General features: G+C 37.1%; 2 protein-coding genes across 3 annotated transcripts in view; one reads left to right on the top strand and one right to left on the bottom strand.

Moving 5' to 3' along the window:
• The window catches only part of LOC139939438 (excitatory amino acid transporter-like), a 109,536-nt gene extending 91,618 nt beyond the window's left edge, over positions 1–17,918 (bottom strand). The window contains exon 1 of one of the 2 annotated variants that reach the window (XM_071935350.1): positions 17,758–17,918. The gene's annotated coding sequence lies outside the window, so the exon portion shown is untranslated. Of the gene's footprint in view, positions 1–15,195; positions 15,395–17,757 lie in introns of those variants that run through there. The other variant, XM_071935349.1, reaches the window with a different exon arrangement.
• A 1,953-nt stretch (positions 17,919–19,871) lies between these two features.
• LOC139939945 (uncharacterized) overlaps positions 19,872–27,363 on the top strand; it is a 46,816-nt gene continuing 39,324 nt past the window's right edge. The window contains exon 1 of the mRNA XM_071936113.1: positions 19,872–20,102. Coding sequence (XP_071792214.1) covers positions 20,009–20,102 — 94 coding nt within the window. The 5' untranslated portion in view covers positions 19,872–20,008. The remainder of the gene's footprint in view (positions 20,103–27,363) is intronic.

Genomic DNA, 27,363 nt, shown 5'->3' with positions numbered 1-27,363 from the left:
AAAGATTGGCCTGCAATCGAATCATAAGTACAGGGTGAAGAAGTTGAATGTAGGCCTAAAAACCCTCCTAAGCGGGATAAATAATAAACGTATTTATTACGCGCCTGTAACAGGCAAGGCAGGTTTCCCCCTGAGGTAAGTCGATTCCATCGGAAAACAGGAATCCTATGGGTATATCAAGGCACATGAAGGTGCATGGAGACCATCTGGACCAGAGCAACAGAGCCAACAGCCTTATTAAGTTGATGTCTGGCCTGGTATCACAAATTCAGGGCTCGATTTTGGGTGGAAAATCTACAAGACCGTAGTGCTTCTAGCTGAGGGCTAGAGCAGAAATACTTTTAACAAGACCACTATCAAAAAGAGAACCACTTTCAACACATTTTAACCACATAAACTGTTTTTAGTTGGAAAATCACTAAGAGAAGGTTTATCACATTTCAGAAAAAGGTATGGCCTTCCTCGGTCAACACAAAATTAAAAGATATTCGTCAGCCTCAAAGTCTGAAAAGTGTCCAGATCACCAAACTTGTCCAATCATGAGTTGACTGCGCTCCAGTGTTTAATCACAGCCCTGCAATTTGATTGTTACACCTAGGGAATAAAACATGAAATCAAAGATTCCCCACCTCTTCCATCCACCCCAGGGCCCCGCCCCCGCCTGACAACGAACATCATGTATACGCATACTACATGTACAGTGTTAAACGAAGCACCTGGTGTGTTTTGAGCGGATGCTTACGCACACTACTCCTATCATACTGACTGTCTTACATATGTCATGGGACTGCTCTATGTTTAGCTTCAGCTGTCCTGTTAATCAAAGCCAGCATGAGGGTATCTTTGCTCCTATCTTTACACGTTTAAAGGGTGAATGAATTAACACGCAGACCTACGCATTGATACATCAAAAGTTGTCTTTAACTGAAACCTTTAGTTGAAATTCAAGTAATTCAATCAAATTAAGTATTCATATCAAATACCTGTAAAAAATCTATAGAGTAAAAGGTGGTGCGCTCTGAAAAGTTGTGCTTTAAATTGAAGCACTCGTGACAAAATCTACAAACCTAGCATCCTCGAAAGAGTAAAAAAAAAAAACTCTTCTAATTTAACAAAATGGTCTAACAATCAGACATAACACTTAATATCAGACTGGAGCGATTTCTTGTTTACCCAACAACATTCTGAGATGAAGCACCTATGACAAAATCTACAAACCTAGCATCCTCGAAAGAGTAAAAAAAAACTTATCTAAATTAACAAAATGGTCTAACAATCAGACATAACACTGAATATCAGACTGGAGCGATTTCTTGTTTACCCAACAACATTCTGAGATGAAGCACCTATGACAAAATCTACAAACCAAGCATCCTCAAAAAGAATCCTGAAAAACTCTTCAACAAAATAGTCTGACGTACCTAACACAAATATTGGACTGGACTGATTCTAGTTTAACATGGTTTAACCAACAACATTCTGAGATGATCCCCGCCACACATTGCAAACTCTCTCGTCAACCATTCCCACGGAGAAGCGATATTTTCTAATATCCTGAATCTAGTGTCTGCGGCAAGGTCAATACCTGGGGGTACTTCTCTATGACCCCCCTGCTTCTTTGTAAGACTAATGACTGGTGTCCCTCGGGGCATAGAAACCTCCTACTACGCGGGGTTCCAACAGACAACGAAAGATCAAGATGATTTCACTTGTCGTCAAAGTAAATTGGTCTGAATTTGATTTTTGTACGTGTTGGTAGAGGCTGTTAAAATTAACATGAGTGAAATTTGACTGTTGGAACCTCTATAATTAGTGGAGTGATGAAGTGCAAACTCGTCTGCTCAGAACTATTTAAGGCCATTAATGGCAATTTCAGGGCCTATATGTAATAAAGAAAAGGTAATTAAATGAAAAATGTGGATAATTTGACAACAAATAATCAATTCTTTTAGAAACATTTTACTTAGAAAACGAATGTTTCTTTTTTCGAAACTAATACTTTGAAGACCACTCTTGATCAATAAAACCCCATTTACCAGGAGCTCCAAAATATGCAAGCGCAATTTTACGAATTCTATACAAACTTCACTATGGACCTTATAGCTCTGAGCGGACGAACTAATAATATAGACGCATGATGTAAACATTACATTCAAAATGATTTCAGGTTTATCGCTGAGTGATTTTTACAAGACTAATTTTTTTTTATGTGAGCAAAGGCAGAATTATTTGGGGTGAGCCGACGATCATGATGAAAACTGGGGGCTGATTACTTCTGGTTGCCATGGCGTTAAGTTTTGAGATTAACTGTTGCATGCTGTGCAGGAGAAGGATCTTTGATCACTCATCGCAAACTTAAGAATGTGGGACATAGCTCAGTGGGATGTGTTGGCAAGCAAAGGGTATAAGACCATAAAGATAATCCTTATGCCAGACACTGCTTAAACTATCACAACATGTTGATATTCCGTCATGCAGAAAACCCACTAACAAATAGTTCATCTATGTTTATTTTGGCAACCATTCAAATGAATCCGGTGAAAACCATATAAAAAAAAAAAATCACAATTTTAAACAATATTTAAGCCACCTTTAAACCCCTTTTCCAAAAAGTTTATCTATGTTCAATTTGCAAACCATTCAAATGAAACTTGCATGAACCATTTGAACATTTTCATAGTATTTTATAATATTTCACAGAATGTATTGTTATCTTCTATATAACAGTTAGATTTAGATGAAGTAAACACCTTCAGCACACATACAAAAACAGAAAAGAGAAGACAAAATCATCAGTAAAAAAAGGTTGATGAACCATCCTTTTCATTTTAACATTTAGAACATTTGAAATCAAATTTTTAGGCACTTTTTAATTGAACATAATTTTTATAAACATGTAATTCCCACAACATTTTTCAAATCTTGCTCACCAAAAAGTGCACCTTAAGGAGAAAAAAAATGTATGTAGTTTTTCTGTGGTCCCTAATTTACTGCTTAGCATATTGCTTTTTTTTAAAACAATGTTCAACGGCTTTATGAAATGGGCCCAGTTTATGGACAACTGGTTCTAACCATCTCATTTTTACCCAATCCTCCTTTCATCACCCCCTCACCCTCGTCAGAAGTTTGTAGAGCTGCTCATCAGCTGAACTATTGCTGACAAAAACACATCACTTCTCTCATGACCAGCAATCTTCTTAGATTTTCTGCTCAACCAAAACAAATTTCTCTAATACTTCCTCTTTGTAAGGAATTCAAAACATTCCTGGTCCCTGTGGGAAAAGCGTACATAATGAATCTTCGGGTGTGATCATTTTTTTTCTTTAGCGATGATCCCGCTGCTGCAACCAAAACAAATTAAAAATACATGGATGCCATTTTTAATGTAAAAATGCCTTAGGGAGGTACATGGAAAGACTTTCTTCGGTGACATCTTCCTGAACTCCAAGGCCATGAGATTTTATCATATCGTGGAGTGAGGAGATAAGGTCTAGGTGCATTGCATCTACCCATAAAAATACTTTCCAGCCCTCAGGAACTGACAAGGAATTGTAAAGACCGATCTGTACGCACAAGTGCTGCAGTCACGCAACACCGCCATTACTGGGGTGCTGGCAACGCAAGGTTTTTTTACACAAAGTCTTGAAAAAATCTTTGCCTTTTTTATTTTTTTGTGCCAATAAGGAGAATGCACAACAATTTACACAATTTCCTCGACATGATTGTATGAAATAATGAAAATAACTCAAAACAAGGGTTTCACATGAATCGGGTGAAATCTTAAAGTTACTTAATTTGTGATTTAGCATTGTCAAACCACCTATGTTAAACTGATGGGGTTGGGTGAACTGTGATCATACATGAGTCGATCTAGTTGAGTTACAGCCAGTGCTATTTGAACTTCAAAGTATTTGAAACTCAAAGTAATTTCTGTATTATGTTCAATCTTATTAAATGTAATATCCAACTTTAAAAATGAGTTGCTGTCTGAAAACACCTTTTTTTTCATAAAGTCTTTTGAACTGTATTTATTCCACATCTATCAGAGACCTCAAAATTTGAAGTATTAAAATTCCCACCACAAATGTGGTTTCAAGCACCCGAGCAACGTTTGATGTAAAATTCAGTGTCCGTGTACGTGACACTTTTTTCTGTACAGTCAGTTGGTTCCATTGCAGTACCCTTTACCTAATGACCGTGGGAGACATAGTGTGACATCTTCAGCTCTCCTGGGCTTAGGCTTTGAATCTTAATGTCTTGTGTCCCAAATCAAACGCCAACATTCTCTTGAGAATATCCTCACCCTGGTCTTTAGCAATCTTCTTCTACACTCTAGTGATCGCACTTATATAAGTGTTCAGGTTTTGTAAAACGGGGAACATGTAGTACTCTTCTTACCGATCACAATTAATGATAGAGTATGTTTTAAACTAATTAATTTGTGTTGTGAATTAGTCACAATAAAACACCAAGTACTGTTATAATGGAGTGGCATTAGTAGGCCACTGTTGCCTTGCAGTATGATTAGGTCAAATTGGTTTGGTTATAAATAACCCACTTTCAGTGCTGATTTTAGAACATGGTGTCAGAAGTGGGATTTGAATCCAACGTGGTATTAAAGTTGTGTATAGATCTCTTGCATAATGCGCAACGCTGCTGTTACGCTGAGGTCACGTACAAGTTTTCTTTGTACCAGGAACAGCTATAGACCAATGAGCTGCCTCCTCTTGCCTCAGTGAGGGGGCTGTTTGATAGTGTGAGGTCACACGCAAGGGGTCTGATTGTAAATGCGCCGTGAACAAATCTCACAACAGAAAAACGCACAGTGTCATTCAAAAATGCACACCACTGACCCTTAAGTAATCTTTATCAAATTACTGTTCTTAGTCCACTTAAGACACTTTGATTTTCTTATTGTTCAGGAGACGCCTAGCTCACAAGGGAAAGAAAAAGGCACTGAAGAACGAGTGGTTAGTGGCCGTGTATGAATGGTGGAAGCAAGCAAGTGTGGGATGTGAAGTCTTAAGGAGGTGCTCATGGAAAGTGGATACAGACTGACTTTTATCGTGTGCGTAAATGACTTTAATTGCTTGTGGTATTGCATCTGTATGACCATGAATGCAGTGGAATACTACAGCGCAACACACATGGTTAGACGATCGCAACTAATACATGTTTTAAAATGTCACGATCTAAAAATGCCTCTTGTCGTTTTTATTTCGCCATTAGGACTGAGAGGGACGATCATAAATTATGTCATTGACACTTAATGGATTGTAAACGACTCACAATCTCAAGGACCTTATTGTAATGTAAACAAATATTACAGATTTGTTGTGAAATGTTAAATTGTTTGGATGTCTTCCATTATTGCCGAATTATTACACTACACTCATTTTGTTTACATTTCGAAAATTTAATCTATTTATCTTGGCATCTGTTGTCAAATTGTATTCAACAAAACCTTTTAATTGATTTGTCATCAAATTAAGATGTTTTTTTGCATGAAACTTACTGTTTTTGTGAAGATAGGCCCTACTATATGATTTTTTCTGCACTATGTTTTTGTCAACTTGGATTCAACAAAGCCTGTGAATTGATTTGTCATCAAACTCAGAAGTTTTCTGAATGAAACTTATCGTTTTTATACAGATACTATATTTTTTTCTGCACTAAATTTAGACTCCCGGAGACTCCATTGCTGCAAGAGGTGTTCAGACTTTTTTTTTAAGTAGTCAGTATTTATAACACAAACAGATTAATCTCTACTGGTACCAATTCAAGATTCTAAACTGCATACCTTCCAACAAATCCCTCTCCATAGGCCAAATGTTAAAATTCTTTTCTTCCTATTTCGTTGTTGGCTCTGACTCCCAACGACGCGGTGGGAAACACACTTATACCTGAGTTTATACAAGTTGACAAGTTTTGCTAGTCTCCAAAGCATGCCAAATCGAGTGGAAAAGCTTAAAGCGAGGGCAAAGAAACTGGAGTGATGAAACAAGTATAGAGTTTCTGAACAAACTAGGGATTTTGTAGATGCCCTGAAGCCATGAATTAACAAGACTTGTAAAATGAAAAAAAGAAAGGGGAAAAAAAACCCGTCTGAATGAATCTGTACTTTTTTTATTATGGTTACTTTTTACCATTTCATTTTTAACAAAAGAGTTGATCAGTTAACAAGCCATATATTTCCTTGCTTGAAGAACAGATCTTTAGCAGCTAGAAGTAACTGAAATGCCAGAAGTATAAAATGGCATCAACCAATACACATCACAGAAGCCTTTAAAAAAAGATGAATGGGATATGTTTTCCCACAGAACAGTGTAAACATTTTAGCATTCAAGGCTTATTCCGCATCTATTTTCCAACCTGAAGTGATCCTTTGCCCACACGCACAAACCAATCCTTAGCATAACATCAAAATCATCAACAAACCTTGCCCTATTATGAAGTAAAAACGAGAGAAAAAAAAAGTGACTTTAGGTTTTAAGCACAGTACGTTATTACTAGGGAAAATATTTCATGAAAAAAAAAAGCTCCACCAAATCAGCCCAGTGTTGTCTGCTTGCAAAGAACCTTCAGGCCATTAGACCTGCGTATGTCTAAAGCGATCAATTAAATTGATACAGTTCAACCGTCATAAGAAAAGCTTCCGCATAATACAGTCTTAGTCCTCACAAGGGGGTTTGGATTTGGGACACACAGCATTTTATGTTCTTTCTTCAGTTGAAAAGCATTTTCACACGCAAGAAGAAAAAAAAGTATATAGGGGATGAAAACAAATCTTGAGACGACCATAGATTGGCCTAGATTGCCCGTGCATCGCACAATAAGATAGAGATTTACTTGGGACAAGAGGTACAACTCACAAGGGTTTGTTAAAAGATTAATATCCTTCCCACACCATGGTTACCCATCCGGCTTCTTCTAAATGCACGTTCTGCATGTTTTTCTCTGTGTACTCCTAGGTACACTCAACGATTCAAGGACTCTGTCTTGGGGATATCTTTACAATGAATTTTGTTTTCCATCAGCAAGGTAAGGTTATCTAAGAACTGGTTGCAACCTGCCTGTGTATCAATTAAATTTTGTGACAAAAATACTATCCATATTACAGATAAGGAGCAGTGAATAATGAGCTTGAAGTTTCTCTTGTGGACTGTAAAACACTTCTTTTATTTTTGTATGAGGAACAACAATAAATAAAACCGCTCATTCTCAAAGAGTTTTCTGAACACTATCATGCAGTTATGGCCTACAACAAAAAATCTCAATTCCCAATGAACCAAAGATGCCAACAATGGTATTCAATTCAGAGTTCACCATGTTTAGAAAGTGCCAAGTTGACAGTGAATATGGAAGCCATTTATTTGTTACTAGTGATTTCATACCAACAACATAGCATGAAGGCATGAACAGGCACAACATGATTTTCAGTATAGGACTGAGTTCATGAAGTCTAGGCACGGGAAGTTTTTCTCAGATTTGATAAATGGCACATATAAAATATATAGACTACCAAGCAACCCCCCAAATCACCAAACACAATTTTTATTTAAAGAAATCCAGTTAACTGAAGTTCAGACAGTTACAAATGATCCTTGCTTTTCTCTATAACAGAGGTACAATAAATTAGTATTCTAATCAGAGCAGAAGAAAAATAGCGATTGCCTCTGAAAGCAAGAAGTCACCTCCAAGAAAAATACTTCACATCCTTGACTCGGCAAGCAACAAAAATAAAGACAAGATAAAAAACGATTTGATTTTTCTCGAGTCTTTCTAACTCAGAGAGCAGAGGGCAAACATTTAGCTTTGATTCGTGAGGATACTCTTCATTCCAGACGCCAAGAAGCTCCGCCAAGAAGCTCTGTCGTCGAGCATAGCACCTTAGGGGTATACATGTACACTCAATTAATAAGGAACATCTTGTCGATCAATATAACAAACCGTGGCCCCATTATAGTCCCTACACTGACTCTATATAATCATCTACCCTGTTGATCAATACAAGAAAGGGTGAACGGTTACACTGTGTTCCTTTCGCCCTGCTCTCTCATTCCCTGTGCCGTTTTCTCTTCCATCCCGGACCGACCGCCATCTCTTAAGTTGCTGAATTTTCAGCGGAATCCCCCCTGAAGCAAAAACAATTATTGGAGAGTTATGATTGTGACACGGTCCTGGAATAAATCCATACTAGCGGGCATGTTGAATCCGGGATGATACAAACTGCAGCAGTCGGAGCATAAAGGAAGAAAATGAGAAAGAGTAACCACTCTGTGTTTATCCCTCTCCAGAATTATGACAACTTCTGCAAAAAATGTCAAACTGAAATACCGACTTCTAAAAGGGTAGACTTATCAGTGGTTAAACCATTTGTTGGGAGTTATAACTCCTTAAATCCATTTGATGGTGAGAAACAAGGAGGGTATCATTTCTAAGAATTAAAAGCTGGATTCCAGTCGCAAATCAATGTAACACCACAAGGCAAATGCAATTCTGATACAGGGTTGCGCATACACTCAATCATGGTCTCCTGCAACTCCCTGTGGAAATTTAAATAAAATTACGACTCGGAGCTGAGTTTGACTTTTGGTTCTACTCCATTGGGTTGAAAGCAATTCAGGCCGGCGGGTGAAGATAAGATATTACAATTAAATGCTTTCATAATGTCCAGTCGAAACCATTAAGAGAATAATTTAGTACTGAGGTATCGATACTGATGGAATTGGAAGACAGGTTGGAATATTCATTTCAAATTCATTGTTAAGGTACCAATTTTAACATAAAGCCGGCAATTTTTTGAAGGAAAATTGAAATCAACAAAATTGAGGAAAATATTAAAATTTGTGACAAGACCATGTTATTTAGAGCATGTGATCATAGTGCTGCGCCTGATCATGATCGAAAACTAATGCATTGCAAAGTTGACTATTTTTATTTTCTTAATTTGATGTCAAAAAGGTTAAAGCTTGATGACAAACATGTTAAAGACATTAACCTGGCAAATTTAAGGTTTTGCCCTGAAACACCTCACATAAGTTTCTGTCATGGGGTGGTCGGGGGGGGGGGGGGGGACTTAAAAACAAAAATCCACCATCTACGGCCAGATCTGAAGAGTGGCACTTTACAGTACTTCTCTTCAAAAGATGCTCACATAAACGACAAAAGATTTTTCCCGATTGTCCTAACATTATAAAGAATCCATGCTGATTATCCCCCAAGTCAAAGATACAGAGACTCTCTGGGCCAGGTCTTTTTAGCAAAGGTGCTATGGACTCTGGGCCACCCTTTAGTGCACATCACCCAACAGACTTGGCATAAGGACCCTCGATTGCCAAGGACTCCTTGAATGTCTGTGACGCCCTGTAAAGACAACCCGGCAAGTGAGCTTCTCAAGAGCTAAAATCACTACCCAGAGACAGCTAATGCATTTGTGGTTACATTTCGCTTACAGACTCTCACCCCTGGTTGTCTGACTCGCAAAATAGAAGGCATTTTCACCGGTTTCTATCGATCGGGTGGTCTTTTTTCGTCTCTTCCGGTTCGGATTTCGTGGGGGGAAGGGGGCATAACGGAAACATAGAGAAGGTTTCTTTTTTTTTTTTGCTTCCTCTTTAGGGAATGGGTAGTGTGCACAAGGCCACACTGTTCAGGAATAATTGACCCAACAATTTCTACTTAAACCTCAGGGAAAGTAAATAATGGAGTTTTTCGGGGGTTCAATCGAGCTCTAAATCTGCCTCAAGAATCCAAATTGAAACAGCACATAAACCTCAGTACACTTTGTTTTAGTCCTCACGAAAGAGAGCAAAGATGTATATTTTTTGGTGGGGTTTGTGGGGCAGGAATTCAACTGTTTGACTATCTGTGCCTGTTTATATCTTAAGTTTGGTTGTTCATGACAATCAATTGATTGCATTCAACTAATCATCCCACAAATTTGTTTGAATTATAATTTGTTTAATGCGAGGAGGGTTTTTAAATCATGTATCACCTTTGTCACTTTACAAATCATGTACAATGATATACAAATCCCCACTTATCTTACTTTCAAAGAATATTTTTAAAAAAGACCTGAATGTTTTGGAGCGTTTACAAAGCAAGTTAAAAACACAAAAACTTATTGAAAACATTTGTTATATAGTGCATGACATTTCTCATCCTTTAAACGGTGTGCCATATTCTGAGATGTTGTAAATTACCTGTGTCAAAAACTGAATGATGCTTTTCCTGTGTGAGTCTGTTTCCAACATACATTAAGACAGTAATTACACTCTCTTGATCTTAGAGAAGTATTTGAAGGGGTCCAAAAGCACTCAGGGCTTGGCAGATTAAAAGTGACAGTGATGGTTATTTATCTCATCCATTTTGTCCAAGAAAAATGGCTGATTTGACTTGCTAAAAAGACTTAGATTTAATTTAAAAGGATGAAATTACCATTTGTATTTTGATAGACTATTTATCAGAAACCAAAGGGTACTTTTTTCATAATGATTTATTTCAAAACTTTAGAAGAAAAGCAACTGCTTAACAATTTTATCCTCATCATTCTGTGTGGATAATGAAAGATACAAAATTAAAGAGGAAAATAAAATGGCTAAGTTGACTCGATAAAAAAACAAAGTTAGATTAAGGATGACAGAATTGTTGACACTTGTATAACTTCATTAGACTATTCATTAGAGATGGACAGAAGGTTATGAGAAGTGACCTTTGCAATGGTTTGCTTCAAATCTTTACAATCGCTCATTTAAAGGCAGTGGACATTATTGGTAATTAGTAATGGGGAGCTGTTGATAGTATGAAATAACATAGTTTTTGAGAAAGAAGCAATTTTCCACGAATTTGATTTTGAGACCTCAGAATTAGATTTTGAGGTCTCAAAATCAAGCATCTGAAAGCGCATAACTCCGTGTGACCAGGGTTTTTTCGACGACCAATTGAGTTCAAATTTTCACAGCTTTTGTTATTTTATGCATTTATTGAGATACACCAAGTGATAAGTATGGTCTTTCACAATAACCAATAGTGACCAGTGTCTTTAACTGAATAAAGTGTAACGACATTGTACTCCAACAAATTTAGTAACATGTTAATTTTAAATTTTAAAATAAACAATTTATGTTCATTTGTATATAGTTTGAAATACAATTTTTTTACAGCAATAGTTAAATGCAAATTATTTTAATATTTCATATCAATAGCTCCCCTTGAGTTTTACATCCATTTAAAAAACAAAATTATAAAACGCAACTTAACCTTTTCATGACTGTCTTTACTTCATGAAACGGGAAGTGATGACAAGAAAAAGAGTGAATGAACTTTTTCTCCTGAACAATTAACGAACCTGCAAGCATTTTAGGACAGTTTGATATAAAAGAGCTTGTCTAAATGGTTGGGATCGCCGAGGCTATCCATTGCGGCAGACCGGGAGGAAGGAAAAGCTCATAAAAACGTAATTGCGATAATAATTTCAGCCTTGAAATAATACGCATAAATTAGTCAGAGCATCTCTTTAACCGAGGAGAGAGTTTGAGCTGATGTTTTCTTAAGACATTGATGTCAAGGAGGTAAATGTAATTGCTACTGGGATTGGAAATTTAAAAAATGCTCATACTACGGAGGATAAAGGTTAAGACAATCGATGGTTTCTATTTAAAGATTCAAAAAAGATTGTATTGTATTGCCAGCTTTACAAACTCTTTCAATATCAACTTTTTACGTAAACAATTATATTCCTGGCAGATTACTGATACACATTACAGTATTTTAACAACTGATCTAAAGGTCTGTCCTCCCATTTTCTTCCAACTCCACCCCAACATTCCTTGACAGTTTAATTAATTTAAAAAAAAAGAAAAACGTTTTTAGTATCTGCTTTGTTGGTGCCTAACTATTACAACAAAAAGTAGAATTAACTTGCTCAACTCCATTGCCAATTAAGTCCTAATAAAATGTACATTAACTTTCATGTTAAGTGGTTGGGGATCTTTTCGTAACACAAAACACAATGTCCACAGATTTACATCAAACATACACAGTTTGAAGATAATGACGGTAGAAGGCTTCCCTCGAAATATTACTTGCTGAGGTGCCGTAGTTTTTTAGAAATAAGTAAAACAATTTCACAAAAATGCTAAAATATTTTTTGTGACTTGAAGGGGATGAAACACAGTGATATTTTACAAAATTTTGTAATTTGTTTTGCCTTTTTCACAAGGAATAAATGAATAATTGAAAAAGCGTGGTCACAAAACTTAATTGGACCTTGGACACATGTAGGCCCCCCACCCACAATTCAGTGAAGTGGATTTATAATAAATCCAAACTGATTGTATCAAGTTTATATATCTAATCGCATTGCTAATCGGACAATCAGATATATTACAGAGAGCTTCTCCTTCCCTCTCTACTAAACCTTTTGCTATTCCATAAGACATTCAACTCATATCAACACAGCTCTCGGTTGAAAAAGTGTAGGACGAACACCAAAGAAGAAAGTTTAAAGGCACTGGACAGTCCGACACTATCGGTAATTACTCAGAACAATTGTTAGCATAAAAACCTGGTAATGAGCAATGGATAGCTGTTGATATTATAAAACATTGTGACAAACTGCTCCATCTGAAGTAACGCAGAACACAAATTTGTATGGACAAGGTTTTTTTCCTTTCATTATGAAGCTTGCAACTTTCATTCTCTTGCAACTTTGATGACCAATTTAGTCAAAATTCTCACAGGTTTATTATTTTAAGCATATGTTGGGATACACCAAGTGAGAGCACTGGTTTTTGACTACCAAAGGTGTCCAGTGCTTTTACAAGTCACCATAGGTTATTATAGCAAGCAGGATGATACAATTGAAATAAACAAAACCATGGTGGAAGTTACAAGTGCGTCAGTGACAAAGCAAATCAAATTGAAAGGATGTCTTTGTTCTCCATGTGAATACATGACAAATTACACAATTTTAACAAACAATGAATTCAGTTCCTTCCAGATAATTAATTGTTCCATTAGCCTCAAGGCAGGTTTGAAAACCATCAGCTTTCAAAAAGTACATTGCCACCCTGTCAGATAATCTGCTTTCACGAAAAAGAAAAAAAAAAAAACTCTCCAATGGCTGAAGCAGAGGGTCAGGGCTGTATGGTGAGGAAACAAAGGTGAGCACCAGCTTGCTCAATGGTACCAGGCAGAAGCAGTAGCGACTCTGAGGAAGACTTCAAAAGAGCAAAAACCACGTAAACAACCTCTCAAAGATGCCCCAAATGAGTTGACAAGGCCCCAGTAAGTCAAGAGATCCCACAACAAAAGAATTCTTTACAATGAACTTAATGCTCATTTTCAGCTAGTTCCCCCCAGCCCCATGTCACAATATACTAAAGAAAGTTTGGGGGAAGTCTTTCTTAGGAGTGAACCAATCGCCACACTGATCATAATCAGACCACAGTGCCTGGGAGCTTGCTTAAGAGTTTTGCAGTTTGGTGAGAGCTCAAGCAACCATACAGCCAATTCTTCAGAAAAAAAATCAGTCTTTTGTTGTCATTTTCTCATTGGAATGCGCAAATGGGCTCCAGTAATCATGGTAAAAATGTCCCGAGCTAAGGAAAATACCCCCCCCCCACACACCAAAAAAAAGAAGAAAAAAGTGAGGTATGTGATGACATGCACAAATGTATAAATATCTTTTGAGTAGGTGGAACCAGTTGTTTGACAACTTGACGTTCCTCAAAACCCGGACATTTATTTAACTAAAGCTAAAAGCCTGTTTTCCATATTCACTTTAGAGTGTATAGGGCTAGATGTTACAGGGACCAATGTTTGCTCTTTTCAAGTTTTACTTTTCGCTCCACTTTTGATGTTGTAGAGCAGTGGTTCATACATTACACACTTTAAAAAAGTCTTTCAAGATTTGTGGATACTAAGTAGTTGAAAGCCTCAGGATAATCTTAGTTAATTGGCTGCTTTGCAGGAAGGTCTTACTACAGAGTAAACTTCTGAAATGTTTGCTTAAGGTAAAGGTAAACAACATACATGTAGTTCACAATGTGCAGCAGACTCCAACAGATTTCAGATTGAGTAAGATAGCCCCCTCCATTTTAAAAGCATTTTAGCGCGGTCCCTTCTGTTGAAATGCATTCATAGAATGCCCAATCCCAGATTTCAGTTTTCTTTGAGACCCTAGATTACTTGTACAAGCGCACCGTTAAAATTTGGATCAGTTTTAACATACCGAGTGTTTAAATATCACAATGACAAGATAACTTCCAACAAAGTCCTGTTTCTTTAATTACAACTCATGTTATCAACAGTCATCAAGCCAACACCACCCCACTATGAAAAATGTGGTGAGCCATCTTCTTCTTCCTTACAAGTGCTGCTTCATTATTCAAGATTACTGCACTACTCTCAGAACTTCAAGAGGTTATTTTAATACTGCCTGATTGAAACCTCCAAAATGAAGTAAATTGAATGCTGAAAGATTCCTGCCTCTGGTAACTTTTACATTCCTTCTTTTCATTGTTGTGATGAGCTTGCAAAGAATGCTCTAAATGTTTCAAAGCTACGATCTGAAATACACCATTTATTTTTCCTTTGAAAATAATGCTTTTTATGAGAAACCTACCTTGTGCCATACATGTAATCACAGGAATTAAAAAGAAACATACATGTCCAAAACAAAAACAACTGCTGTCATTTTTCAATTTGTTGTATCCACTTCGTCAAAGTGACCTGTTAAAAGCACAACAGGGGAACTGGTATTTGACTGCTACAAGTATCTCAGTTCCTGGGAGCAATTCTATTGTTTAATGTACGAAAAACTGTCATTCCTTTTGCCTTGCAGCCTTGGAATTTCTTCATTTAGAGGGCGAAGCCATTTTGATTTTGCAAAGGCCACTTTCAATAGAAAATCTCAAAGTATTATAGAAAACTTTTGATGGGGCTCAAAGGCTAGGAACAGGAGCAACAGCGGCAACATCCCCATCAGTGGCCTTTGTGTAATTCCAGATCTGGTCATGGATTTGATACTGATCAGAAAAAATGAGTTGAATAATTTTGCCCAATCAGTGTTCAATCAAAACCATTCACAACAATTTACATGACAATTTTGAGTTTTAGACACACAAAAAAGCTGAATTAGCAGATGGGGTAATTACTTTCTACATGCTCTCTATAAAACCAAACACTTACCTGACAATAGTTGTACCTTTGGCTTCAACAGAGAAGAAAGTCTTCAGAGTGAAATCCAGCAGTGAAGAAAACCGAGGTCTAGATCAATCGATCGATGAGACAGAGCACTCCTTACTTAACCCTCGCTACGGAGTGACTGAGTGACTTACAGTAATACCACCGGTAAGAAAGACTTTCCAGCGTACATCTGTAATGCTTCAATGGGTACACACACATGTATACACACACACACACAGAGCTAGGCACTATGACTGAGGATGTACGGCAACACTTTCTGTGTCCAGGGACATTGCCCGTTTGTGTCAAAGATGAAAGGGGGGATGGTTACTGAGTTACACACGATGTACGTCATCAGATTCAGAAGAGGAGTAGTGGGATGAACTGTAAATCTCAGAGGAGCACTTTGTCGGGGGGGGGGGGGATTATTTTGTTAAGGGCATTGGGAGGTGACAAAGATAGTCCGTCTTGGGGATGGTATTAAGGATAGATACCTACAATTGATTGGGGTTGCTAAGCCATAGGGTCATGCTGAGTTGTGGTATAACAATGGCCTGGCCCCAATAGTCTCCTTTGATTGTATGACAATGATTGTGTGATGTTTGAGATTTGCTGGAAAACGGATGTCTGCCACAAAACCTGTGGAATATCCAGTAAATAAATCCAATAAGGATTAGAAGACAAAAGATGCTGCAGTATTCATCCTCTCAATGTGGGACAAGGATTTTCTTTTTTCGGGTTCCTTACTTCTCTTTCCAAATTATTCTAAATGAAGAGGATGATATGAAAGTGAATGTTTCATAACCCAAACAGGACTTGCCAACAGAGAGCACCATTAATTTCACACAATAGCAAATCAGATCATGCAAAGTGACTGCGCGCTAAGATTCTCATGAACATGACAATTTCAGAGGCATAAGATGCCTACAACAAATTTAAATAATTCGTTCAAACTTATCATTGAATATGAAAAATAATAAATTGATATTCATTTATCAAGGGAACAAGTTGTCCACAAACTAATTGTTTGGCCAGTGGCCACACAGGACTGGTTCAATGTGTTGTCAGGCTCTTTCAAGGTAGTTGGTAAAGGGTGGGAAAATGTGGATCACTTTCGAAATTACAAAGTGCCCCATGGATTTGTCGTGAAATGATGTGATTTTCAAGAGAGATCAACCTTTGAATAGATAGATCATAGGGCTTTCTAAATGAACAAAATTGTCAAACTATTCCCGCTTGTCACATGATGATGATTGTGCCCATTCAAATTGTACTTTGCCTCTCCTACTCCTGCCAATAGGTGGCGCTCTAATCAGGCATGACGGTCCATGGAAAAAAAAGTAGGAACATTAAAATAAGGGTTGACCTGTAGACTCGATGTTAAAAGTGAGAGGCTCTGTAACAGCCAGACCAGGTGGCCTAGTTTTAGACAAGTAGGCATATGAAGGGCTGAAATGATGATAAAGACCGATGTTGAAAGAGAGCCATACACTCAGCTGAACAAGATGGGCTAACTTTAAAAGAAAAACAAGTTTTATAGTGTCAAGTGTTTTTTCTTAAACACACTTTTTAAGCTTACTTTCCTTTTATATCCATAGATAAAATAGTGCTCTGACAAAAAAAAGCTGTGTTTATTAATGGGGCTACTTAAATACTTTACTTTTTTAAGCTTTCTCTCCAACCAAGTCAAAAACCTTTCAAACAACTGCAAGATCCAGTAACTGGGGCTCTGTACTCATTTAACAAAAACTACATTTGCATTTTTGTACTTACTAGGTGTACACTACGATAGTTACTAATGCAGTATGTAAAAACAAAATTAAGTAAGAGTACAGAGCCGCAGTTACTGTGGGTCTAGTTAAATAGAATGTTACACTTACACTACAATGACCATTCTAATCTGAGCTGCAAGACCTCTGTGCGTAGTAGTAACAATAGTAGGACCAACAAGCCTATATTATATACAAACCAGCACTGAGTAGAGATCTCAAAGTAATATTAAACATAGTCATAGTCATAAACATCTAGTCAGTTTTGTTTTTCTATATAGCATTTTTGTGTTTCCGATCTGCACTGCATCAACAATCAAGCAACCTTGGCCTAACGTCCTCATTTATAACCCCTAAAAGGATTCTGTCGAGCATGCCGAGTATGCCGAGTGTATAAGTAAACGTAAACGTAAACATAAACGTAAACGTGTTCATAAACTTACAAAATAATTTGTTCTTGTTGGATCATTCAATTCATTGGTATTAGTTATTTAGTATTACTATTGGTACTTCTACTCTAGAAACTAAAGGCTCATTGGCTGCCCTCCATTCCAAAACTTCAGTCCTATTTTTCAGTCCATCTGCAGCATGGATGGAGGAAGGAAAAGGCATTTTGAAGGGGAAAACGAAAATTCCACTACAGGAGTTTGGCAAACGTGTTCAAACTAGGCCTCTAATATTATACTAATGTTAATAAATACAAGTAAAACGGCATCAAAAATGGCGCAGTGCCAGTCAAGTCAGTGGTCAACCACGGACGGAGAGAATGTACATGATTGATAAGAAACCGGCTTACCGGGTTTGAGTTTTTCCCGAAACATGTGTTGGTTACTTTGGTGGCTCCAACCTACTCCGTTCATGCAGTTAAATACCTACGACTGAAAAGGTGACAGATTTTCGCATAACCCACCCAGCAGCACGTATGAAAAATTCACACACAAAAACACAGCACAATAAAAAGGGCTTGGAAAAAGTTTGACAACCAAAGGAGGGCGCTAGACCATAATCTCTCTCGATCGATCACCTGCTCGTCTGCTGCATTCATGCACGCCTTGCCGCGCGTTCTGGGTTTCCGAGGGGCCGCGGGCAGGGGGCGGGAGGTAAAGTCTGTCACCTGTGTGTGTGAACTAATGAGATAATCCGAAATCCAATTGATTTATTGAGTAAGTCTGGCCATAACAAAAGTATACAATTATCTGAGCTGAGATTAGTTTAATCCTCACACAATGTACCGCAAATTTGTGTTTGAGTCGTTAGATAGAAGAATAACTTGTGTATGTAGTAGGAAGACGAAGAATATTGAATTTCGAAAAGCTTGTCGGGCGTGGCTGTTCTTCTACCATTGAGATATCAATGGTATTTGAGCTCACTGTCAGCGATGTGTCGCCCGGCAGCCCGGGCAAAAAAATAAAACTGTCCAAAATACCACACGGGCTTCAAAAATAATTATTCCATAAATTGGAATTTTATTGTAAAAAAAAAACCATTTTATTTTGAAGGATAAGAAGTGCGATTGATCCCGTTGCAATTTCCGACTCACAATGGTCAAATCAACAACTCAAGCAAACAACTGCACATCAAATTAGGTTCAACAGCACTTTGCGTCACGAAATCTTCGCAAGTGCCTCGTTCGTCCCATCCAGTAGGCCTAGGCAACATTATCCTTGTCCAAGGCTCTTTACGTTATCTATGCATTTCGTGAAGTCGGAGCGGGCCGGTGCTTGCGTAAAGAGCCTTGATAGACAAAGCTAATAGTAGAAGTCTTTGACGAAGACCCCCCCCCCACCCTCCCCGCCCGTGTACGACTAAGACATTTCGCCATAGCGCCCTCTTTTGAATTAAAGTGGCACATCGGCTTCTTTAGTCTATTATTTGGGGGCTACAAATTAATAGACTAAGGCCCTTTGCGAAACGACTGGATTTGGCTTTGGATTCGGCTCAGGCTAGCTTGGCCCCGCCGGTTGTTTTGACAAAAGCGCGTGCTTTAATTGCGTTTACACGCCCACAGGGTTTCAGACAAGAGAACGGAGCCTCAAGCCGAACCCAAAGCCGAAGTCGTGGTTTCGAAAAAGGGCCTAAAATTTATGACTGGAAGACAAAGGTCTTCCAGGAATGGAGAAGAACAAACCCTCTAAAAGATACCATTCGAACTTGTTTTCGAAAATGTTTTGACCCATCGATCCACCCATCCCAAATTTCGATTTTTAAATAATGCAATGGCTTCGTAGTGATAATTATACACTGAAGATCTAAGAGCAAATTAATGACTTAAAAATAAAACAGTTTAGATCAAAATGTCTCCAACTTTAAGCTGTTGTTTTCGCTTCTTCTGGCTTAAAACAATCAACTTTGTAATTAATTAGTCCGGAATGATGACAATCTTGCCAGCATGGCCAAATGTGAATTTGTCTTCTTTTTCATCTGTTGATATCAAGTAAGCTGGCATTTTTAGAGCAAACTATTAAAAGAAAGTTGAAATAATAGAAATTATGGTAGGCCTAATGTGTGTGATTATTATTTTCCCGCAAACCAAACTGTTTACAGTTTTCCCTTTTGGGGCTTTCAATGCTATTGTTTATTATAGAATATTTTGCGGCTTATAAGTATAAGTGAAGCCGACGCTCTGTTGGGCACATTTTCATTACACTAAAACCTTTTGGGGGACTCTCAAAACTGTCTACAAATTTATAATGAGATCTCACTCTGTTTTCTCATTAGCTATTTAGTGGGGATGGGGTGCACGCGTTTTCGTACATAACTTTTTACCAAGGAAAGTGTGAGAGCGCCAGCTCCCCTCCCGCAAAAGAAAGTTCCCCTACATAACTTTTATTTCAAAGAAAGTGTGAGGGCGCCCCCTACCCTCCCACAAAAGAAAGTTTACTTTATTTTTTGGGTCGGGTACAATTTTCACAGACGATCCAAGATGGCTTCCGGGTTACAACAACTCTTGAACACAGCGACCGATTCTCACTATGATGTTGTTCATTAACGATGATTAAGGAAAACATTAGCAGAGTTTACTTTTCAAGGCAGAGAGGTAATTCAAGATGAGCAATGCAGGTTCTAATAGGAGTTTGCCGTCAAGTGACAGTGCAACAGGATCGCTTATCTTGAAGCTGTGGGACAAAGACGAATTCAAACGTAAGTTGTGTGTAGTTTTTGACTTTGGAAATGGCTTGTCAGTATCCACACTCAATTATGGGGCGCCGTTTGTCCATTAATTGTTTGACACTTTTAAGGCATGTTTTTACCATGGTTTACAGCAATTGGATGTAAACCATAGAAACTGTTGCCAAATCCTGTTATGGTTTACATACCAGTAAAGTATTTGTTGTGTATAAGTTTATGGTTTACAAACCATGAACATACAAAAAACATTTACAAATCATGGTTCATAAACCAAGAAAATTTACGCATCTTAAAAACATGGTTTATAAACCATCAAAAAAGAAGCATCAAATTCATGGTTTACAAATCATGGTTTACAAACCATGAAAATTGAGACATCTAAAAAACATGGTTTATAAACCATGAAAATTGAAGAATAAAAATCGTGGTTTACAAATCATGGTTTATAAACCATAACAAATGAACCATAAAATCATGGTTTGTGACAATGGTTTATAAACCATGAAAATCGAGACTTCTTAAAAAACATGGTTTATAAACCATGAAAATCGAGACTTCTTAATAAACATGGTTTATAAACCATGAAAATTTACACATCTCAAAAACGTTGTTTGTAAACCATAAAAAAAGTGCACTTACTAATCATGGTTTACAAACCATAAAAATGTGCACTCAGAAATCATGGTTTACAAACCATAAAAAATGTGCAGTCAGAAATCATGGTTTATAAACCATAAAAACGTGCAGGCAAATCATGGTTTACAAACCATAAAAAATGTGCACTCAGAAATCATGGTTTACAAACCATAAAAGTGTGCACTCAGAAATCATGGTTTATAAACCATGAAAACGTGCACTCAGAAATCATGGTTTACAAACCATAAAAAAATGTGCACTCAGAAAGCATGGTTTACAAACCATAAAAGTGTGCACTCCGAAATCATGGTTTATAAACCATAAAAACGTGCACTCACAAATCATGGTTTACAAACCATAAAAAATGTGCACTCAGAAATCATGGTTTACAAACCATAAAAAATGTGCATTCAGAAATCATGGTTTACAAACCATAAAAAATGAGCATTCAGAAATCATGGTTTACAAACCATAAAAAATGTGCACTCCGAAATCATGGTTTATAAACCATAAAAACGTGCACTCACAAATCATGGTTTACAAACCATAAAAAATGTGCACTCAGAAATCATGGTTTACAAACCATAAAAAATGTGCATTCAGAAATCATGGTTTACAAACCGTAAAAAATGAGCATTCAGAAATCATGGTTTACAAACCATAAAAAATGTGCACTCAGAAATCATGGTTTACAAACCATAAAAACCTATATGATCGTCTCAATTAAACCTCCTTCCCAATTCTGATCAGTTCCCATTTCCCCCATGCCACGTGCGAGCCAGCAATGATGCAATGCACCATGTGTGTCAGCTGTGATCAATGCACCTGTTGTGTAATGCTGTTGCAATAATAGCTCTATGAATGCTTGCTATGGCTGGCAGCATAACACACGAGGTGCATTGATCACAGCGTGATGGTGCATTGCATCATTGCTGGCTCGCACGTGGCATGGGGGAAATGGGAACCGATCAGAATTGGGAAGGAGGTTTAATTGTGACGATCATATAGGTTTTTATGGTTTATAAACCATGATTTCTGAGTGCACATTTTTTATGGTTTGTAAACCATGATTTCTGAGTGCACATTTTTTATGGTTTGTAAACCATGATTTCTGAGTGCACGTTTTTATGGTTTATAAACCATGATTTCTGAGTGCACATTTTTATGGTTTGTAAACCATGATTTCTGAGTGCACATTTTTTATGGTTTGTAAACCATGATTTCTGACTGCACGTTTTTATGGTTTGTAAACCATGATTTCTGAGTGCACATTTTTATGGTTTGTAAACCATGATTTCTGAGTGCACATTTTTTATGGTTTGTAAACCATGATTTCTGAGTGCACATTTTTTATGGTTTGTAAACCATGATTTCTGAGTGCACGTTTTCATGGTTTATAAACCATGATTTCTGAGTGCACATTTTTTATGGTTTGTAAACCATGATTTGTGAGTGCACATTTTTTATGGTTTATAAACCATGATTTCTGACTGCACATTTTTTATGGTTTGTAAACCATGATTTCTGAGTGCACATTTTTATGGTTTGTAAACCATGATTTGTAAGTGCACTTTTTTTTAATGGTTTACAAACAACGTTTTTGAGTTGTGTAAATTTTCATGGTTTATAAACCATGTTTATTAAGAAGTCTCGATTTTCATGGTTTATAAACCATGTTTTTTAAGAAGTCTCGATGTTCATGGTTTATAAACCATTGTCACAAACCATGATTTTATGGTTCATTTGTTATGGTTTATAAACCATGATTTGTAAACCACGATTTTTATTCTTCAATTTTCATGGTTTATAAACCATGTTTTTTAGATGTCTCAATTTTCATGGTTTGTAAACCATGATTTGTAAACCATGAATTTGATGCTTCATTTTTTATGGTTTTATAAACCATGTTTTTAAGATGCGTAAATTTTCTTGGTTTATGAACCATGATTTGTAAATGTTTTTTGTATGTTCATGGTTTGTAAACCATAACAGGATTTGGCAACAGTTTCTATGGTTTACATCCAATTGCTGTAAACCATGGTAAAAACATGCCTTAAAAGTGTCAAACAATTAATGGACAAACGGCGCCCCATACTCAATAGAACTGTGTGTGTGTACAAACTTCAGTAGCCTAGGTTGCACTCCTCCGTTGCGTTGCATGCAGCGTCAGTGCAGAGGCACCGAATTACGTCCTATTACTTACATACCAGAGCTAAAACTTTCAGTAGACTGAGCATCAGTCAAGTACCGAAGTAGAACTAGAACTTAGAAGTAGAAGTCGGACGAAAGTCAGTTATTACGTCCAATTAAACCAGCCACGATCACATTCACTGTGCAGAATTTGGCTTCTCTCCTACACACTCCTGCTGTCAGTGCCTGTTATTACTGTGTTACTGTTGTAGAGGGATAACTTTCCGTATGGCGCCACCACTTTTTCACTCATTTTTACAAAAAAAGAAAACGGGATATCTCATTGAGGTAAATTAGATACTATATTATTTCATATCGAATGAAAAAGTGGTGGCGCCATAAGGAAACTTTTTTGTGTAGAGGTTTGTTATGTTCCACTATTAAAAAGTATCATCATCATCTCCACGAAAGACGGAAGGCGATGATGTACGAACTTTACTACTCTATGGTCACAATGCTGCTGCTGCACCTCGTTTGTGGAAATGTTGAATACTTTTGAACCTCAGCTTAAAACGCAATCAATATCCAGATGTCTCAAGCCTTTTCTCACTCATTAAAAATATAAATATAAATATAATTACATCATCAACATTTTCCATGCATACATATTATATATTTTTTGATGTTTTTTGTCAGTTATTAATTGTATTGTATTCTTAAAGGTGCTTTGGGCACTCAATCCATGGATAGGCCTATGTTCGTGTTTAAGTTTTGCTTAATTGTCTCAGTTGCTGTAAAAGCAATTGTATCATTATAGTACAAAACATTCAGTCCAAATATTTTGCTAGGATGTGAAGTTGCTGGAATAATTTGTTCCCTAATAATATAAATGTCAGAATATTGTCATACAGAAGTAGCCTACATTCTGCTGTTTTATGAAAATGTTATTTTGTGTCATGGCGTGCTAACTCACTAAAGTTTGTGAATATTTGACAGTGACTGACTTAAATTTGTACATTGCAGTTATTTTTTATAGAATGCTTCATAGATAGGTATTTCTAACACAAAATTGTCCCACAAAAGACTAGATTTTTTACAATTCAGATTTAATTTAGACCTTTTGGATACACAAGGCTAAAAGGAAACCACTGGACTAGTGGCCAGTAAACCTCCCAAAAAGTCAGAAGCTCATTAATTTTTCCCAACTTCCAGAACATACTCCATTGCTTGTTACCAAGCAAGTTTTTATGCTAACAGTTTATTTGAGTAATAACCAATAGTGTCTTTAGCTCAAAAGAGATCACCTTATTTGATGAAATTTTCATAGGTTGGTTTGATCATGTTTGATGGTGTTTTAAATTGAAAACTACAGGATGGAAATGAATTAACTCAGACTCTGAATTGCCAATACGCACACATTTCAGCCAGTATGCAAAATAACTACCTCAAAGCACTTTTTTTGATTAAAATAAAAATAAATAACTTTTTACAAAAAAGATTGCACAGGAGGGTGTTTAAAACCAAGATAGACACCAAGTAGAAAACATTTTGAAATCCTTGTTTCAATCCAGCGTGCTTCGGCCAATGTCTAACAAAAAATTGGGTCCAGAATGACGCAATTCTGAAAAAGCATGTGGAGACCCCTGGCAGTAATTTTGTAACTTTAAAATTGAACCCTGACCCCTATTTCATAGAGCTGCATAATCTCATTCTTATTCTTTCATCATAGGTGCACCTGTTTATCTTCTCAATATTATATCATAGCAGTTAAAAGTCTTTTGGGGAAACAAAGCACAGAGCCGTCCTTAACGTTGACCTGTCCTGGGCCAAATTTCATCTTCTTTAAAGGCAGTGGACACTATTGGTAATTACTCAAAATAATTATTAGCATAAAAAGTTACTTGGTAATGAGTAATGGAGAGCAGTTGGTAGTATAAAACATTGTGAGAAACGGCTCCCTCTGAAGTGACATAGTTTTCGAGAAAGAATCAATTTTCCACAAATTTGATTTCGAGACCTCAAGTATAGAATTTGAGGTCTCAAAATCAAGCATCTGAAAGCACACAACTTCGTGTGACCAGGGTAGTTTTTCTTTCATTGTTATCTCGCAACTTCGATGACCAATTGAGCTCAAATCTTCACAGGTTTGTTATTTTATGCATATGTTGAGATACACCAAGTGAGAAGACTTGTCTTTGACAAATACCAATAGTGTCCAGTGTCTTTAAAACACGCAATACACATTTTTCTCACCACTAAATTACCAGCTAAAACACCCACAAAACCATTCTGAAGAGGGTTCCTGCAAATTTTGCTCGTAGCTGAAAATGGTCAAGCATCTTTGAAAATCAACCCGTGTGATTTTGCAATTTACCCACACCAGTCCCAAGTTGGAATTCATGTCACAGCCACTTTGAAATCAAAGCTAAATGTACATGTACAATGTAAAGGAGCACTGATTTGAATAAAGGCAGAGTGAGCAACAAGGATGGCCATAAAGAACCCCAAACCACACCAAGATGTGAGCAAATATTGATTCTAGGAGTACCACAGCTACTGTGTTACTGCAGCAGGTAATTTGTCGCTTCACCGGGTTTTGTACCCCTATTGATCCCCTCAGCTGAAACTGGTAGGGGGACAATGGCACTCCTGCACCACTCTACACCCATACAAAAATAACCACAACCACTGTTGATGTTTTTGTACTGGGGAAAAATTTCTGGAGTTCAATGAGAATAAAAGGGAGGGGAAAAAATACACTGGAGAGTTGGATGCTTGGATTTCACAGTTTGTACTTTTTAACGTTTTGTTTGGGGTTCAGCATACTGCAACTTCTAATTGTCATGGGTTGAATTCGAAGGGCAAGGCAAAGGTATGGGTAATTGCAGATTGGATATTGAACAAATTTTAGAGTGGTAGGGCCTGTTTGTCAATGAGCACTCATGTATTGCATTTCATCTCGTTGCATGTTTAATTAAGTCAGGAACAAAGTGTGGGTTCGACTCCCGGTCATGACACTTGTGTCCTTAAAACGAAGGTTTATATATTTCTAAGGTTTTGTAATTCAGTAATACCTGCCTTAGCATTTTGGGGTGCCTTGAGATATACATTACATTACTAACGTATTTTTCGAGAAAGAAGTAATTTTCCACAAAATTTGATTTTGAGACCTCAGATTCTGAATTTGAGGTCTCCAAATCAATCATCTGAAAGCACACAACTTCGTGTGACAAGGGTGTTTTTTCTTTCGTTATTATCTCGCAACTTGGATTACCGATTGAGTTCAAATTTTCACAGGTTTGTTATTTTATGCATATGCTGAGATACAGCAAGTGAGAAAACTGGACTTTGTAGTGTCCAGTGTTTTTAATGACAGTACCTTGTTGCCCTTGTCATGTATGACTGAGAACGGTGTTTTGTCGTCAGTATAGACTTGCACCTGACACTTGCATTAGTGCACACAAACCCTACACAATTATTTGTACACGTCACACTCAGGTGATTCCTCTTTCAAAAGATTTCTTACAAAATATGAATGAATATAACTGAAAGCCAAACTCCCACTCAGCCTTGCAATGAAGCGTACCGTTTACATTTCAATAGATTCTTCAGGTTTTAATCAGCAATAACTTTGCGGGAAATGAATCATTTTCTGCATCAAAAGAACCAATTCATTGCCAGAAAAAAAACAAGATTGATAAAAAAGGGCTCTATGTGTTCCTGCCCCCGCTCGGTGTGAAACCACATACATGTAGTTAGTTCTTTTGAGTCACAAAGTGGGAATTTTATTGATAATTTTTTTAGCAGGTAAAAAAATGGTTGAGGGATTCTTGACAAGTTAGGGTTCCCCTCTGTGCAGTGTAATGCTGATACATTACAGCTTGAGGTGGTTTCGCAAGGTGCGGCCCACTATAGGAGAGAAGTGGCAGACCCTACTGAAAGATTTGTGTGCTGTTAAAGGAAAACTTGACAAAACTTTTTAAGGAACGTGAAAGAAATTTTTTGTTAGTTTTTTAGTAATACTTTGCATCGAGTCCATTGAGTTTCAACTCGTTTTGTTGATGACATGTTCACAATTTTTGTTCATGCTAACTCTATTGAGTGAAACAAATCAAAATGGAATATGTTTTCAAATCTACTCTGTGTAAACTTGAAGAATTCTCAAGTTTCATGAAATGGCTAAGTTTATTAAAGGCAGTGGACACTATTGGTAATTACTCAAAATAATTATTAGCATAAAACTTTACTTGGTAATGAGAAATGGGGAGAGGTTGATGGTACAAAACATTGTGAGAAACGGCTCCCTCTGAAGTGACATAGTTTTCGAGAAAGAAGTATTTTTCCACGAATTTGATTTCGTGACCTCAAGTTTAGAATTTGAGGTCTCGAAATCGACCATCTAAAAGCACACAACTTATTGTGACAAGGGTGTTTTTTCCTTTCATTATTATCTCGCAACTTCGACGACCGATTGAGCTCAAATTTTCACAGGTTTGTTATTTTATGT

The sequence above is a fragment of the Asterias amurensis genome, chromosome 7 (genome assembly GCF_032118995.1).
Source record: "Asterias amurensis chromosome 7, ASM3211899v1".
NCBI classification, from domain to species: Eukaryota; Metazoa; Echinodermata; class Asteroidea; order Forcipulatida; family Asteriidae; genus Asterias; species Asterias amurensis.
The sequence above is the reverse complement of the archived record's forward strand: the minus strand, read 5'-3'. Positions and strand labels throughout refer to the sequence as shown.